The sequence below is a fragment of the Zosterops lateralis genome (genome assembly GCF_965231275.1).
Source record: "Zosterops lateralis genome assembly, chromosome: 2".
Classification (NCBI taxonomy): domain Eukaryota; kingdom Metazoa; phylum Chordata; class Aves; order Passeriformes; family Zosteropidae; genus Zosterops; species Zosterops lateralis.
This window is the reverse complement of record NC_139763.1, coordinates 31,194,440-31,210,368: the sequence shown is the minus strand read 5'-3', so window position 1 is coordinate 31,210,368 and position 15,929 is coordinate 31,194,440. Positions and strand designations below refer to the sequence as shown.

The 15,929-nt window shown below is 43.7% G+C and overlaps 1 protein-coding gene across 1 annotated transcript; it reads left to right on the top strand.

The window, feature by feature from the left end:
- Positions 1-128: 128 nt before the first annotated feature.
- On the top strand, positions 129-6,433 carry PDCL3 (phosducin like 3). The gene is made up of 6 exons (XM_083884730.1): positions 129-184; positions 1,514-1,643; positions 2,750-2,840; positions 3,488-3,631; positions 4,492-4,700; positions 6,032-6,433. The coding sequence occupies exons 1-6, from the start codon at positions 179-181 to the stop codon at positions 6,172-6,174; spliced, it is 723 nt and encodes a 240-aa protein (XP_083740856.1). The 5' UTR covers positions 129-178; the 3' UTR covers positions 6,175-6,433.
- The last annotated feature ends 9,496 nt before the right edge of the window (positions 6,434-15,929 follow it).

The following is a 15,929-nucleotide window of genomic DNA, read 5'->3' as shown; positions in this document are numbered from 1 at the left end:
CGGCCGGGACCGTCCATATTCGGCTGTGCAGAGGCAGCAGCGCCGTGCCCGCCCCGCCGGGAGCGCCGCCTCCTCCGCCGCGCCGCGCACGCCGGGACCGGCCCTGCCCGGCCCTGCCCGGCCCTGCCCGGCCTTGCCCAGCGCCCCAGCCCGGGCCCGGCCCCGGCACCCCGGCACCATGCAGGTGAGCAGCGCCGTGTCCCCACACCCGGCGGGGGCCGAGCCCGGCCGGGCCGAGCGCTGGGGCCGCCCCACAGCCGCGGGCCGCCCTCCGCGGCACAGGGCCCGGGACAGGCCGAGGGGGCCGGCCCGGCTCCGTGCCGCTCTCCCGGGGCGGGGGGCTGGTACTCGGGGTTGTCCGGCAGCTCCATGGCTGGGTTTGTGGCAGTTTGTTGCTTTTTTTCTGCAACTACAGTACTTATTTCACTACTATAGTGAGCGGATGGGCGTTTCAGGCAGTGCATCGGTGTGTTAGTAAATGATAGTAAATGCGGGGTCGAGGGAGAAGGTGAAGGCGATCAGAGACAGGGGAAAAATATATATATGGTGTTATGTTTGCTGAGCTACATTGCTCTTTTTCTTTATTTCCTTCTTCTCCCTCTCTGCCCCCCACCTGTCCCCGATAGTCCATAAGTTCTGGGGTTTAGTCTGGGAAGGGATATGGTTATATGGCTGTGAACAGACCTAGTGTGAGGTGTACTGATACAAGCTATAGCAAAGCAGGAGGTGGGTTCTGTTTCCGAAGTGGACCTAGGCCAAAATATCAAGGAAGCGCAATTTGTGGGTGCTTATCGCAGAGATTTCTTGTATTTTAAAAAATAGAATTGCCTGCTAAATAGGAAATCTTGTATTGAGATTTTCAACAATATGCGGGGGTGTACTGGCCTTGTTTTGTAGGATTATTGCAACTGTTTTACAGTAAAATCTCAGTAATAGTCTAACTATAGATTTGGATCTGAATCCATAGCAATGGGCTTGCTGACAGAGATGACTTGCTTTTCTCTAAGCACTAATATAGTCACTCTGACTTGAATCTAACAAGGAGACTTGCCGTGTACTGAGAGCTAGGTCTGTAAGGTTTATGTCTGTGTGTGTCTTGTCACTAGTGCTTCTTGATGCAGTGACCATTGGTGGCCTGTCGCGCTGAGGGTCTGTAAGGAAGCTCCCTGGCTAGCACACTTCCCTGTCACCCAGCTAATACCCTCTCCTTTTGTTGCACTTTGTGAGAGATGCAGTAGTGGTTACAATACTTCAAACTTTGGTACCCAGCCGAGTCCTCCTGTATGTGCTATCAGCAGGATGGAATAAAACAAAGTCAGGGTACTGATTTTCAGGGTACTGCGTGTCTGGGTACTGCAGGCGTGGGGCTGGAAAGAAGCATCGGCCTCAGGAGGATTTGCACTGTGACTTTCTGGCACCATCCATCCACTTACCAGTTTAGCAACTGTGTTAAGTTCTGGAAGTGGTAAAGTTTCCCTTGAGGAGATATCATCTATTTGTTATTCTCTTCTAGGATCCAAATAAAGACACAGAGTGGAATGACATTCTGCGCAAGAAAGGCATCCTTCCTCCAAAGGAAAACCTGGAGGAAAAGGAACGGGCAAAGGAAGAGGAGCAGTTTGCCATCCTTCAGAAGTCTTTGGGTGAGTGACCAGCCAACTCAGGCAGCAGCAGAACAAGCCTTGGAATGGCTCCTGGGGGAAGCTTTTTCAAAGAAATGGCCAGCAGCAATGTTTGTACGTCTGTAAAACAATGTGTCATTTTCCAGGTCGGTAGAGATACTAAAGTTTCATCTGTTGAGGCTGATCAGGTGTTAATGGTATCAGACAAATACATTCCTGAACACATGGACTCCTCCAGCACAGGAAAGCTTTGTTCTTTGTGTCAGCTCTGTATTTTTATGGAAATGTTTGAAAACTGAGACATTTACTGTGCAAAGGGAGTCTGCCAGGTGAATGTGCATGTCTGTGCTGCAGCTGCTGAACTTGAAAGCTCGTGTAGGTAGTTGGGTGCTGGTCTAGTCAGCCTTCAGCTCAGAGGCCTTTTCCATCATATTCTTTCCATCTGTATATCTAAAGCACATAACACTTCCTAAAAATTCAGTAGGAATAATAATGACAGGTTGAGAAAGCTGGGGCTGCTCAGCCTGGAGAAGAGAAGGCTTGGGGGAGAACTGTAGCAGCTTCCAGTGCCAAAGGGGCTGACAAAAGAGCTGGGGAGGGACTCTTTAGAGTCATAGAATAGAACGAAAGAACATCCTGAGTTTGAAGGGACCCACAAGGATCACTGAAGTCCCAACTCCTAAGGGCAATTCTAGCTTCATGAGACCACATAGTGATGGATAGGACAAGGGGGAATGGCTTTAAGGTGGAGGAGAGTAGGCTTAGATTAGATGTTAAGAAGAAATTCTTTGCTGTGAGGGTTGTGAAGCACTGGAGCAGATTCCCCAGAGAAGTTGTGGATGTCCCTTCGCTGGAAGTGTTCAAGGCCAGGTTTTATGGGCCTTTGAGCAACCTGGTCTCGTGGAAGGTGTCCCTGCCCTTGGCAGGAAGGGTTGGAATTGGGTAATCTTTAAGGTCCCTTTAAACCCAAGCTATTCTATTATTCTAATATAATATTTTAAAAAATCCACCCCATCCTTCCTATTGATCTATCTTTAGAGTAAATAAAATCTGTTGGACTGATAAAAGTTGATGAATTTTAATCCTGGAATGAGATTTCAGTTGATTTAATGTTTCTTCCATTCTAGTGAAAACTTATGAGGACATGACTCTGGAAGAGCTAGAAGAGAATGAAGATGAATTTAATGAGGAAGATGAGAGAGCTATTGAAATGTACAGGTCAGAGCAGCTTGCAGAATTTAGCTTTAATGCTAATTGGAGGGTCTTTCTTTTATCTGCTTTTAGATATTGTTAAAGAGAAAGGATGTTTTTAAGATGATGGAAAAAGGAGGTTGTGTTTCTGGTCTCTTGTGGAGCTTCTAAGTATCTTTAAAAGGATAACAGCGTTTGAATTCAGTATCCTTTGCAGAGCTTTGCAGAGATAAGCTGCACCTGCTGAGTGTATGGCTGGGGATCCTGAGAGCTTTGAAAATCACCTCCAGTATTTCCTAATTTTTGTGTGAATGAGATTAAGGTGCTGCAGATTTGCATAACTAGTGTTGGTTTCCCTCTATCTTGTAACCTCTCTCATGGCTTTTGCCATTTAGTTTGGTAGTGTGTTATCCATAGAAGAAACGTCTGGTGAAGCCAGAAATAAGCAAAAAAAGCATTTCATGAAACAGCTGTACTTCTTGCATGTTGGTGGTTTTAGCCTATGCTGCAAATACAAGAGCGTCTACTGTGTCATTTTGCTTTTATTGCTCTGGGGTTAGAAGAAGTTTGTAATTTGTCTCTGAAGTTTAGGTTTCAACCAGCTCCTTCAAGTGATGGTTTGTCAAAAAAATGCAGCTATTCACAAGATGTCTTTTTCATTTCTGGCTATTCAGGCAGCAAAGGTTAGCAGAAATGAAGGCAGCTCAAATGAAGAATAAATTCGGGGAAGTTCTGGAGATTTCGGGAAAAGATTACGTTCAAGAGGTTACAAAAGCTGGAAAAGGTATATGGGTAGTCTTACACCTCTACAAACAAGGGTAAGAATTTGTTTTTAACCATTAAACCTTGCACTGTCAATAGCTGAAAATGCTCCAAGGTAAATGTGTAGTTGTTGTGGAACTAAAGACTGATTCTGGAGTTATAAGAAATAAAAACAAATTAGTAATTTCAATACTGTTGAGTCAAGACTGCTGAACTTCATTCTAGAAGGATGTTACCATGAAGTGGCTTTTTTATACATCTCTACAACACAGCAAGATGTGTACCATACAGCACCCATAGAGTTAGCTGCTGTCACTGAAATATCCAAGCTTTGGAGATTATTTTGCATTAAATGCAAGGGGCTGTGAATAGGAAGGATCAATGTGTATTTAGCTTGCTTTCTAGTGGCATACAAATAGAGTGAGCAAGGTTTCCAGTCCTGTCACCATGATAGAAAACCTTGTCAAAAAGGTCTGTTTCGTTGCTAGAATTTTTTTTGGAAGGGTTATAAATATTTGCTGTTGTTCTTTGTCTCTAATTGCCTCATAGGTGTTGATCATCATTTACATGCCTTCTTCCAGGAGCAGCTTTGTTTTTTATTTTGCCCCTGCTCATGCAATTTCTAAGTATCTTAAATTCATGAGCCAGTTTCCCTGAATATAAAGGGGTAGAGAGGAAGATTGCATTACTAATATATTAAGACAAAAATCCCACCATACACCAAAATCTCCAGTGGTGCTCATCTCCTTTGTGTGCTGGAATACTGGACAACAGAAGTATTCAGAAGTTGCTTCTGGTACTTTTGTCTTTCTAGAAAGTCATCCATCTGATATTTCTGACCTTTCTTTTTGAGCCATTTACTTTTTAAATTGTCTCTTGTTTTCTCCTTATGTGTGTCTGTTGCTGTTTTTTACAGAATTCCACTCTGTGCCTTAATAAATCAACATATGAGTGGGCTTGCAAAGAAGTTCAGGGATGTGAAATTCATCAAAGCGATCTCCACCACCTGCATTCCCAACTATCCTGATAAGAACCTGCCCACGATATTTGTGTACCTGGAGGGAGACATCAAGGCTCAGTTCATTGGGCCTTTGGTGTTTGGTGGCATGAACCTGACCAGGGATGGTGAGTGTCTGCATCTCTGCTCTTCCAAGGGAAAAGCAAAACTTGCTGGGGATGAGAGAAATGAGGCTTAGGAGGAGAAGGGAGGTACTGAAACTGATACTAGATGGTTTTTTTCACCCTTGTGGCTCAACCACATGGGTATCTTGTTAAAGCAGTGATAGGCCAACATCTGGATATTTGTCTTGTGTGTGCAAGTATTTATGCCCTGTGTTTGGTGAAACAAATTTTGCTGGATGTATTAGAGGGTAAACAGTGTCCATGCATGTTCTTGGGGTGTCTTGGACATGAAAGACAGCCCTTGCCTGCAGTGACATGATAATCTGTGCACTTGCCTACTGGATTGTAGGGCTCCTTGTTTCATTTTTAACATTATGGCATATGCTTGTCTGTTGTCCCTGACTGAGTCGGCTTAATTCAGTCATCACAGAAAGCTGTGTACTGAAATTTCTGCACTTTTCTTGTGTCTTCCTTCCTTCTCCCCTAAGCATAGGTGCCTGCCACTGGAAATTAAAGAAAGTGTGAGGTTGTGTTCATTATTCTGTAACATGTGAAAGAAATTAGATTTGATGATAGGATTATCAGCAGGAGTAGGAGAAAGGTTTCAAGTGAATGTGTTGTATTGACTTTCTACCACTTCTGGGAAGTGATCCAGTCCAATTTGGGCCTACTGCCTGTGGTGAAGTCTATTTACTGTCTTAAGGAACTAATATTTAGTGTGTGATGTAGAGGCAAAGGGGCGAATTCTATTTACACGGTACATCCCTGTAAAATACCTGTAATTCATATGTGTAAATTAAATTTCCACATTTTTTTTCCCTGTATTAAATTTATTCTCTACCTTTTCTGCTTATGATATGCTCAGTATATGATGGAAACAGCTGCAATGTATGAGCAGCATTCCTTCACTGGCAATAGATGTGCAAACATGTCTTCTGCCCTTATGTGGTTAGAAGGAGGTAGAATTCACTTTCACTGGGAGACTTGCCTCTAAAGCTGCTGCTCTGTATCTGTCACCTCCTTTGCACTCTTGGTTGCAAAGTGAGCAGGGTGGCACTGGGGATGTCACTGGTGGGTCAGAGCAGTACCCTGACCTTTGTGCCCTGGGCTGAGACCTGTACCAGTACTAGAGACTGGGAAAGGAGGGCTTGGCTGGAGCAAGTGTGGTAAATGGGGAAAGAGCTTGGATATGGATATAAAAGAAGAGGAGGAGGACCCTGGTGTGCTGGTGGTGGTTGGTGGTAGGGTGATAAGGAAAGCCATCTGGGGAGCTAAGGGTGCGCTTTCTTCAGTTTGCTCTCCTACATTCATGGCTTTTGTTTTGCATGGTACAGAGTTGGAGTGGAAGATTTCTGAGTCTGGTGCCATCAAGACAGACCTCGAAGAGAACCCCAGGAAGCAGATCCAGGACCAGCTCATGTCCTCAATCAGGGCTTGTGTCCCAGCCAGAGGAGAGAGTGACTCAGAGGATGACTAATTCCTGCAACTGCAACCGGATTGATGCAGTGCCCTTGCAGCCAGTGTTCCCACCTCAAGCACTGGCAACACTCCTCAAGGCCTTGCTGAGCCCCAGAAGGGTAGCCTTTCAAGACATTCATTCTAGAAACCTCTAGAAACAAAAAACATTTCTGTTTTTTAAAACTTGCAGCTTCACTTAAGATGCTGAAAGACATTTTGTATAGCAAAGCCTGAGTAAATATTACTCAAAAGTTTTAAAATATAGACATGAGTAGAAACAGGTCTCTTGTTATTATTTTCATAGTAAATTGCTACTTCTTAAAAAGTTTGAAAAATGAAGTGGTCTTCAGGTGCACTGTTTTTAACAAGCTTAAATTGTACAAATCAAATCTAAATAGCTGGTCTTAAATAATTACTTATGGCACTTAAATGGGCCATCTCTTAGCCCACTGTGCTCAGACCTCTGACAGCCTGGACTTCACCATCGTGGGAGGGTACGCGCGATGCGGGCGCTTCTGGAGGTGTTATGTGCTCCTCTGCAGAGATGTGCTGGCACCAGAGGGACAACATGAGGCTATGAGCTGGGATTCCGGGCGTCTTGAGAGAGGCCTTGGGGATGGCCAGCCTCTCCTGAGGCCTGCTGAGTCCAGAGCTGCACTTTAGAGTTAGCAGTACTATTCTGCCTTTTCACCAGGGCTGAGCTTCCTGCACCATCTTGCCTGCTAATTGTAGAATAAAATTCCAGATAGTGGTGCTCAAGTGTGAAATTGCTGATTTCTGCAACCACATCAGAAGTCAGGTGTTCCTACAATAGTGCCATTGCCAAATGGGAGGGAGGATGATGTTTGAGGAACTGACATCTTGCTATATTAAAGACTTCCATTTTCCAGCTACAGTAGTAATAACTGAAGCCTTAGAAGAGCATAAACTTAAATACTACCATGATAATAGATCTGACACTTGGAGCTGCTTGATTGTTTTGGGTTGCATTTAATGTCCACCTACACTGTCACTTGGTCTACTGTCAGGCTAAGGATGTCCAAGAGCTTTTGCTAATGAGGCTGCCCCAATGACATTTTGTTTTATTGCTGATGGATTCTGTGGGTGGATGGTACAGAATGCAATACTCAATAAGCAGTGATATTTTAATATTTTTTTATTAGTTTGTAATGACTTGCAAGCATGACTCCTGCACTCTGAGCAAAAGCAGTGTGTAGTCCAAAGAGCAACTACTGTTCCTTCAGGTGAGGTTGTAAGATCCCGATGGAGAGCTTCCTCTTTGAGATGTGAATGGTGGTTTGAGTCTCACTTGTCTCCTCTCTTTTCTCTTGTGTGTTTTTTGGCAGAATAGCTAAAATATTAATCCTGTGCAAGTGAGCCAAATGCAGCACAATGGAAGCTGATAAATCCTGAATATTATTATATAGCAGCACTCTTCTCATGACACGGGACTATCTCAAATGCTATCAGGCTTGATGCTTCACTGTGCTCACCTAAAATTTCATACAGTCTAGGAAGAGGACAACTCTTCCTCCCTGTATAAGCCTACACTGCATATTTTGCTTATCTTTTGTTTGTTCACATTGAATTGTGCTTCTGAGTGACCTCTGATCACATGGATTGCATTCCTTTTGGAGGAAACTAGAGAAGTTAGAGGTGAATAAAATGGAAAGGCGGGACTTCAGACTTTCCTTCACAGTCTGTTCTTCCAGCAGGGTCTTAAAACCATAGCTGCCTTTCCCTTTTGTGTGTGGTCTAGTGGGGTTTGTGAGCTCTTGGACCACTGAGAAGGCTGAGGAGGGCCAGGGCTGTGTCGCTGTGGGGAGCCAGGTATCTTGTGCCTGGAAATGATAACTGTGGCACCCCCAGGTAGAAGTTTTGTCTTTGCTTGAAAAGAAGGCAACCTGGTCTGCTTGGAGGTTTATGCAGGACACAACTCTACCTAGGAGAGAGGGAAGAGTGCCTGCTCCCTGCTGTCAGGCCTACGGCAGGGGCTGCCTTGCAGTTTTGGAACAGCAGTTCAGGAGAAATGGAGACATTTTGACCTCCATCTTTTATCCTCAACTGCCTAATCTGCTGAAGTATTGGAGGTTGCCACTGGAGGATGCCATGCTGAAAGGGCCAGATGTGAGAATCATCACAAACCAGAAGATGCTGAATATCCTGCCCAGCTGATGAGACCCACATGGAGCATCATTTCAAATGGTATCTATGCTTCTCACTCTTTGGCTAGGTGTGAAAACAGCTTTTTGTAATGTTATTATTTTTCCTGCCAATCATTGCCATGCTCAAGGCCTTTTGTAGAAATTAGGTCTCTGCAGGAAACAGATAATGAGGTCTGTTTAACCTTTTGGCAGAGCAGGAGCCGTGGAAGCACAGCTAAGGGAATGAGTTTAGCTTAAAAGGAAGCTGGCTGCTAAATAGCAAACCAAAATAGCCAATTAATATACATTGCAAAAAGGGGCAATATAATGGGAAAAAATAACTGGAGAGCATGAGCTCTCATTTGCCAAGGCTTGGGGCACTGTTGCTAAATGCACTATCAATATTTTTGCAGCCTGTCAACAGTTAGTGTCAGATCGATGCTCACTTTTCATCGGCGTGAGAAGGGTCTTTCTGTCAGCTGTCATGGGAGAAATCAGAGGCAGTGATCCTGTAAACAGTGCTGAGGCTTGTATGAGTTACTGGCCAGCATACTGCTGTGAGAGCATCCCTGACTCATCCCACACTGTAGCTGTGCCAGTGGGTGGTGGGAGGGGGAAAAGTAACCCTGGGCCAGATATGGGGGCAGGTGGTTTGCCATTAGTGGACAGTTACTCTGGAGTTTTTTGTGTGCAATGTGAGTGCACCTCTAGTAATAAAAAAACCTCTCTTCATGGTGCAAGTCTGAAGTCTGTTGCTTAGTCAGGCCATGTGAGCAGTTACATTATGTTCATGGCAGGCTGCCCTGATCTGGATAAGTTACCATTCTGATTGTTCTTTTCCCCCCAAAATCTTTTATTCACAATGTGGACTCACCAAATTTGCAGGGCAGTGTTTTACATTGATTTCACATGCAGAGGGAGAGCCATGTGTTGTGCAAGCAGGCCAAAGCCACGGTGAGCTGCCAGTTCTCCAGGTCTCACAGTCAGGGACCTGTACCTAAGTAGAAGCATCTGCAGGCTTCTGTTGCTGCAGAAGGTGTAATGAAGGAGGGTCCTTGGAATGGCTGTGCTATACCTGTTTTGGCCAGGTCCTACTTTTCCAGGGCTCAGCTCAGCCTCTGCTGCCTCCTCCCTGTGGCTATCCTATCACCTCCTTCCCCAAATATGCTCAGGTGGATGTTTTTTTGGCCTTGTTGCTAGGAGTAATTTAACTTAGGTGAGATGACTCGCTATGAGAAAGCTGGGTGTGTGCATCTAGCTCTGTTGGATCAGTGCACAGGATGGGCACATAATGCTAAGCCACAACTTAGTCTGATGACTGAACGCTAGTATTTGTAGAGTTCATGAAAAAAGTTGTTCTGATCTACAGTGATTCTCATGAAAGTTAAGGTGCACTTTTTGTTCCTGTTTTAAAGACTCAAGTTTAGAATAATCTGTCTTTATGCTCTGGAAATCTGAGGAAGTTAATCTACTTCACAAGCAATGAGAAAGGAAACTTCTAACAGAAATGTCAGTAGCTCGGTTTGGAGTAGCTCTTTTGCAAAGGGGTAAAATCCCTTAACTGTTACATGAACATTTTGCTGCGTATTTGTTGGGATTGGATCATGTCTAAAGAAACTTTACTCTCACTGAGATCAAAGGAGAATGCTTCCCTCTCATTGCTAAAACTAACATATTCCCTGTCAATTGTTCGGAAGGCAGTTAAACTCATTTCTTATTACAGCCCATTATAAATCACTCCTCATTTCAATCTCATTTAGTTAATTCAGTCATCAAAGGGTTGTAGGAGGCATAAAGTATTTTATTGATGTATTTAGCTCTTCATAGAATTAAAAAGAAGTATTGAACTTCTTAGGTCTCTATTTGCAGATGGCTCTTGTGATGCAGGAAAAAGTTTCCTTCCCTCCTGTAGAAAGCAGAACCATAAAAAAAATGAAAATCAAGCAGCAAGAGACTCTCAGCAAGAGACTTTCTCTAGGCCTCTGTGGGAGACTGATGAACAATATGACTTGTTTTCATATACCATGTTAAAAATTTCATCTCTTGACAACATGCCAAATTTTTCAGGACTTCGTCATATTAATTTGGATTTACAGAGCTGACTGAGGAAAACTGAGATCTTATTAAAAAGTGAGAAAAAATACCCAGTAATTCTGAAATTGTTTCTATTTAACACTTCAAATGTTAAGTAAGGAAGAAATGATATGATCTAAGACAGAACAGTCCATATAAAAGTTATTAATGGACAATGGGATGTATGTAATTATGCATATTTGTAAGCCACTGCTGCAATATGTCTTTATAAAAAGTCATTCCAGTATGCCATCAAACACAAAGCTGATTCTTTTAAAGGCAAAAGTTACAGCATTTGCTAGTGAGAACAAGTCTTGGATTTTCAGATAGCCATTGCCTATACCCCCACAGAAGCTGACTCATGCTATATAGAATGTGTCATCCTGATCCCTCTCCCTTCGATATCCTGGGAATACTTTCATTTACAAGGAGGGCAGCAAAGACAGGTACTGAACTCCTTCTTGCATGACTGCAGCTTATCCTTCTGTGAAGTAATACAGACCATTTGGGGTGTTGGAAACTTCATTAGTCATCTGTCCATGGGCAGATGATTTCTGTTAAGCTGAAAGTAGGGATATCCTGGATCCTCCAAGTCGACTATTACCTCCTGTTGGCCTGAGGTGATTAGAAGAGACATTGTGAAGGCTGCCTCCAAGGCAGAAAAGCCCAGTAACAGACACTTGCAAAGATTGCCACAACATTAAGGCATTGACTACAGTCTTTTAACAAGAAAGTGTGGGTGATAAAAGAGTGCAAAGTTTTGTGGGATGTAGCAAAACCTGGAGAATATGCAAAATGTGGACTTGGGTTTCCTGTCTGGTCATTCAGTCTGATTATGTCAATCTAGAAAATTTAATAGTCCTGAGGAATGGGATGCGAACCAAGTCCAGATCAAAGGTCTTATCTTGGAAGAGCTTGAAGAAGTATTTTTCTTGTCTTCCTTCTCCTCATGAGACAAAAGTGAAAGTGAGAGCCCTTGAAACAGTGGAAGAGATGAAGGGCAAGAGGTACAGGCAGGATAAAATGAGCTCAGATGGGAAGCTTAAAAGAGAAGTTTGACCATTTCCTGAGAAGAAGGGTAAAGGTGAAGAAGATAATAAAGAAAAATTTTAGAACTTGCATTATGATGAAGATTCAGGAATATTTGGTGTTGAGGTAGACTGAGAGAAGCACTGTTCTCAAAAGATGGGCTTTGTGTATGTGTATGTAGCTAGAGACTGCAGGGTAGCAGAGTGGATGGCAGCATTAAATGACAGGAAATTTCATGCAGACCCATGAAAAACTTCCTCCCTTACTTCATGTATAGGAATAAAAAAGGTAAAGGTGCACACTGATCCACAGAGAAATGTTGGGGGTGAGCAAATGAGCACCACTAAGAGCAGAAGTCAGACAGTAAAATTGATTGGTAAAAAAATAATTATGTGCAATTCAAGCCAGGAAAAAAGATCACTGTATTATTTGCCTGCTAATAAGCTGTCTTTAGCATAAGCTCGGGAAAAGCTATGAATCTTTCAGGTGAGAGGCAGTGTTTATAGACAGTTTTACAAGACATAGTAAGCACTAGTGGCATCATGGCATTTGGCACATGTTACAGATCCAGCCCAGTGGGTGATATAGACTTTCTCTCTACATTACGATGTCAAATGGCATTTTCGGTTCAAAAACACTACTACTCTGTAATTTTCAAAGTTAGCTGTTGCCCTATGCATTTGTGTTGTATTATAGAAGAGATATCTGCTTCATTTTAAATACTGTTGGGTAACAATCTCATCACTGGTTTATCAGTAGCAGTCCCATGTTGAATGCAGCTAGAAAAGGGAGAAGGAGAAAAAAACTATCTCTGTCCTTTTACTGATGAGTAGCTGACATTTCAGGCTTTAAAACCTCAGGCATCTCCTGGTGACAAAACAGTGACCAACGGTTTTTGGTGGCCCCTCTGCAAAACACACAAACACCTGTCCTCTTCTTCTCCTGGTGTTAGGATAACCAGTGAGCACATGGACATTCTCCCAGCTAAAATACCAGCATGCTTCTGTCACTCTGGGCTTCAGCCAGGGGAAAATCTTTCTTTATCATCAAAGCCACACCAGCTGTAACTGTCACTCAAATCTGTGTTAAACATGTGGGATTTCCTTACAGAGTTATCCAAGAAACCAGACTCTGCGTTGTGCATCATGCACCTTGTTCTGAAATGCAGATAGTGCCCTGGAGATCCAGGTGCTTAGCTTGATACAGGCAAGAGGAAAGTTGAGAGTTTTTGCAGTCTCAACTTTCCTCCACAGAGGTCCCCTTGAAAGGCCCAAGCAGTTTTCCTTGGTACAAAGGACCCCTTGGAATGGGGCACCTCCATGCAGTGACAGAGGAGTTGCATTGTCCCCATCCAGTGTTGGTGCATTTCACTCCATTACCCCATCAAAAGGGGAGCATATACAAACCAGAGTGAGGAAGAATGGAACCCTCGCAGAGAGCAAGCAGCTGGTGGGGTACTCAGGTCCACCAGAATCCAGGGAATGCTTGGAGTCACTGGCTCACCCTTCAGCTTTGCTGGCAGGGAGACAAAAACTTACTTGGAGCAGACCTTCCTGCATGAAGGAGATGATTGAAAGACTGTGGATGGCAACATAGTGTGGAAATCCTGAGAATAATGGGGGGGGGTAATCTGTCACATACCTCTGCAGAAGGACTCCCAGGCTGCTGTGATACATTGCTCTGTGTTTCAGGGAGGACAAATTAATGGATGAGGCATGGAAAAGGGATTGGCTTCTGTTGTAGCTGTGGCAGCTCTTCCCTACATAAAAAACGTAGCTTCTCTGGGTCTCATATTCCTCACCAGGAGAATGCTACTGTTTACTGACCATATATTGGTATTTCAAGGTTTTCTGTAATTCATGTCTGTAGTGAACCCTGAAGCACTGTGTGAGGGCAATTGCTAAACTAGAGTAGTCATTGGTTTGTGTGTTTGTCCATCTGTGCCAGGTTTTTCTGCAAAGGAGTTCTCTGTTGTTGCTGTACTTACTGTGAGTCTGCATGGCTTCCAGCACATGCAGATAGTCTGTGAATAAATGCTGCTATTCCATTTCTTAGAGAACAAAAGCTTCTGTACAACTTTATCAGTCCTGGTTTTCCATTTTATTGATTTCCTTGCAATACAGCTGGCTTTTTCCATTAAATATGCTTAATGAAATTCCTAGACAGAAAAAAGGAAAAATGTGCTAGCCCAGAAAGCAGTTCAGATCTTGTTATCATTTCTTGAGGATTGGAACAGCTGATGCTGTTTAGGGATACTTCTCCATTCAAGGGCTTGAACTCTGCTGGAGTTTTCATGAGAGGCAAGAAGGGTGAGCAAGTTCTGCAGTATCATCTCTCAGAAGCAGGTCGGGCACTAAGTGAATGCAATTGTGCACTAGATGGCAGTGTTCTCCACGGAAAGGACCTTTCCTTCCGTGCTAAAGTCTGCCTGTGTACTTCGAGACATAATCGGGCTTCGGTAAAATACCAGTGGCAATACTTAAGGTGTCCAGTTCTACTCTGTGAACAGAGTTCTACTCTACTGAACAGAGTTCAATTGTGTTCAGTACTACTCTGTGGATACAGAGAGTGAGATACGCATGCCATTTGTGTGTTCAAATGTGTTTTACTGCAGGCACATGTAAACTTGTCTAACAGCTCCAGTGAATGCTGTTAATTAATGCTGTTAATGGTTGAGAAAACCAACTTGGGTTATGAATCTGAGGGCTAGTGGTGTTAAGAAAGACCCAGAAACTTAAAAACAACAAAAAAGGGTTGTATTGAATAATGGTTTTGATTGCAAAGAATATTCATAAATAGCAATCCAAATTGATCAGGCAAATATGTGAGGGTCCCTTCAAGGATCTTTGATTTTCCAATCAGACCCAGAAGAGTCCCTGGCTTGGCACTGCAGGTTCCACTCGGGGTAGGTGGGTGCCACCCCGGTGGAGAGACTCCCTGGCAGGAGGCATGAGATGCCTTCCTGGTCCCTGCAGACATCGGCCCCCTGAGCAGGCAGTGCCGTGGAGCAGCAGCGCTCCCCCAGTCTCCCGACAGCTGAGCCACCTGCGGGGATGATGCCACAGCCCGCCGCTGCTGCCCATCCACTGCAGCTCTGCTCCCTGAGGGAGCTGTGCCGAGCCACTCGAGAGGACTGCAGGAGAGCAGCAGAATCTGCCATCTCCTCCAGCAAAAACTAATAGCTAGACTTGGTGAGGGCACATCAAGGTGCAGTCCTGTGCATTGCTCAGTAATTGAGGGTTAAGCACCATCCATCTGCATGAGCAGTGGTGCATGATTGTTTGAGGAGCTTTTCTGTGTCTATCTCTCATGAGCAGACCAGGAGTGATTTTGTGCCTAATATGATACCTCTTATAACGCTTTTTTCCCAGCTCTCTGCTACAGGTGGTGATTCAGCTTCCCTTCATGGATTCACTTCCTCTGATCTTATTGAAGACACATTTTTTCATAACAGTATTGCTTTGAAACTTTGTTTACAGATGAAGTCAAACCCCATTTTTTATGGCTAAAGACCATAATTAAGTATGATGAGGGTAGAAATAAAACCTGGAAATAAAGTCTAGAAATGAGAGCTGGACTCTGGCTGGGCACACTAAGAAATGGGCAAAGAGAACCCAACTAGAACTCCTGGAGCACACAGCATCCCATTAATAATGAGGGTGACAGGGTAGACATCATATCTTACAGTCAAGGGAGGATGTGTGGTCTCTCAAGTCTTAGGACCTAATGCTGTGCTTTACAGAGCTGTATTGTTGTTCTGTGAGATTTCGGGATTCTGTGTCTTTGTTTATTGCTTGGATTGTGGATAGTCACTCAGAAAGAATTAAAAAAACATTTTACCAAGGTGTAACTGAAGTTCCTTGAAATGGACTGTCCACTTCTTCTTCAGAGCCCTGCCCAAGTGAAATTCTACAGTTTAGGTTTCTAAGCTTCGTTTTCTCATCTGCAGTAGGCACAATACGCAATTTATGTTGTTCACATGGAGCTGAAGGGCTCTCCAAGGGCATATGCATGACATGGATGTCCACAGTGGGTCAGGAAATTTCTGGGTTTGGGTGCGTGCAGTGCCCATACAAGCCTGTGTGTGCCCACAGGCAGAGCACCAATACATCTCTATTCCTGTATGTGATTGACATTCAGTTATTAGAACCTCCATAGAGCTTTTCAAACCTTAAATAACCCAGCCTCGTAATCACTCTGGGAGGTAATTAAGCTGCCTGGTTATCAACAGTAGAACTGAAATGTGGAGTTAGGAATCTAAATTTTGGATGAGATATCCTTTTTTTTTGCAGGTCAGGTCACAAAACATTAATACAAGTAGTGTATTTCTGCTTCTATCATGTCTCAACATCAATACTTCAGTTAGATGTTCCGGAAGCTCCAATATCCCAGCCCTGTTCTCAGAACATCTTCCCATAAGGCAGAATCCCAATGTATCTTGTTATAAAAATGAACAGAACAGGATGTTTTATAAAGTCTAAACTGTACCAAGATCATGGTAATTTGGAGAACATCACAGGCATGTTTC

Bases quoted from the DNA above. Each gene is read 5' to 3' on its own strand.
- PDCL3 (XM_083884730.1), top strand. The intron at 2,841-3,487 runs GTCAGAGCAGCT...CTGGCTATTCAG, and splicing joins AGAGCTATTGAAATGTACAG to GCAGCAAAGGTTAGCAGAAA. The intron at 3,632-4,491 runs GTAAGAATTTGT...TGTTTTTTACAG, and splicing joins TTACACCTCTACAAACAAGG to AATTCCACTCTGTGCCTTAA.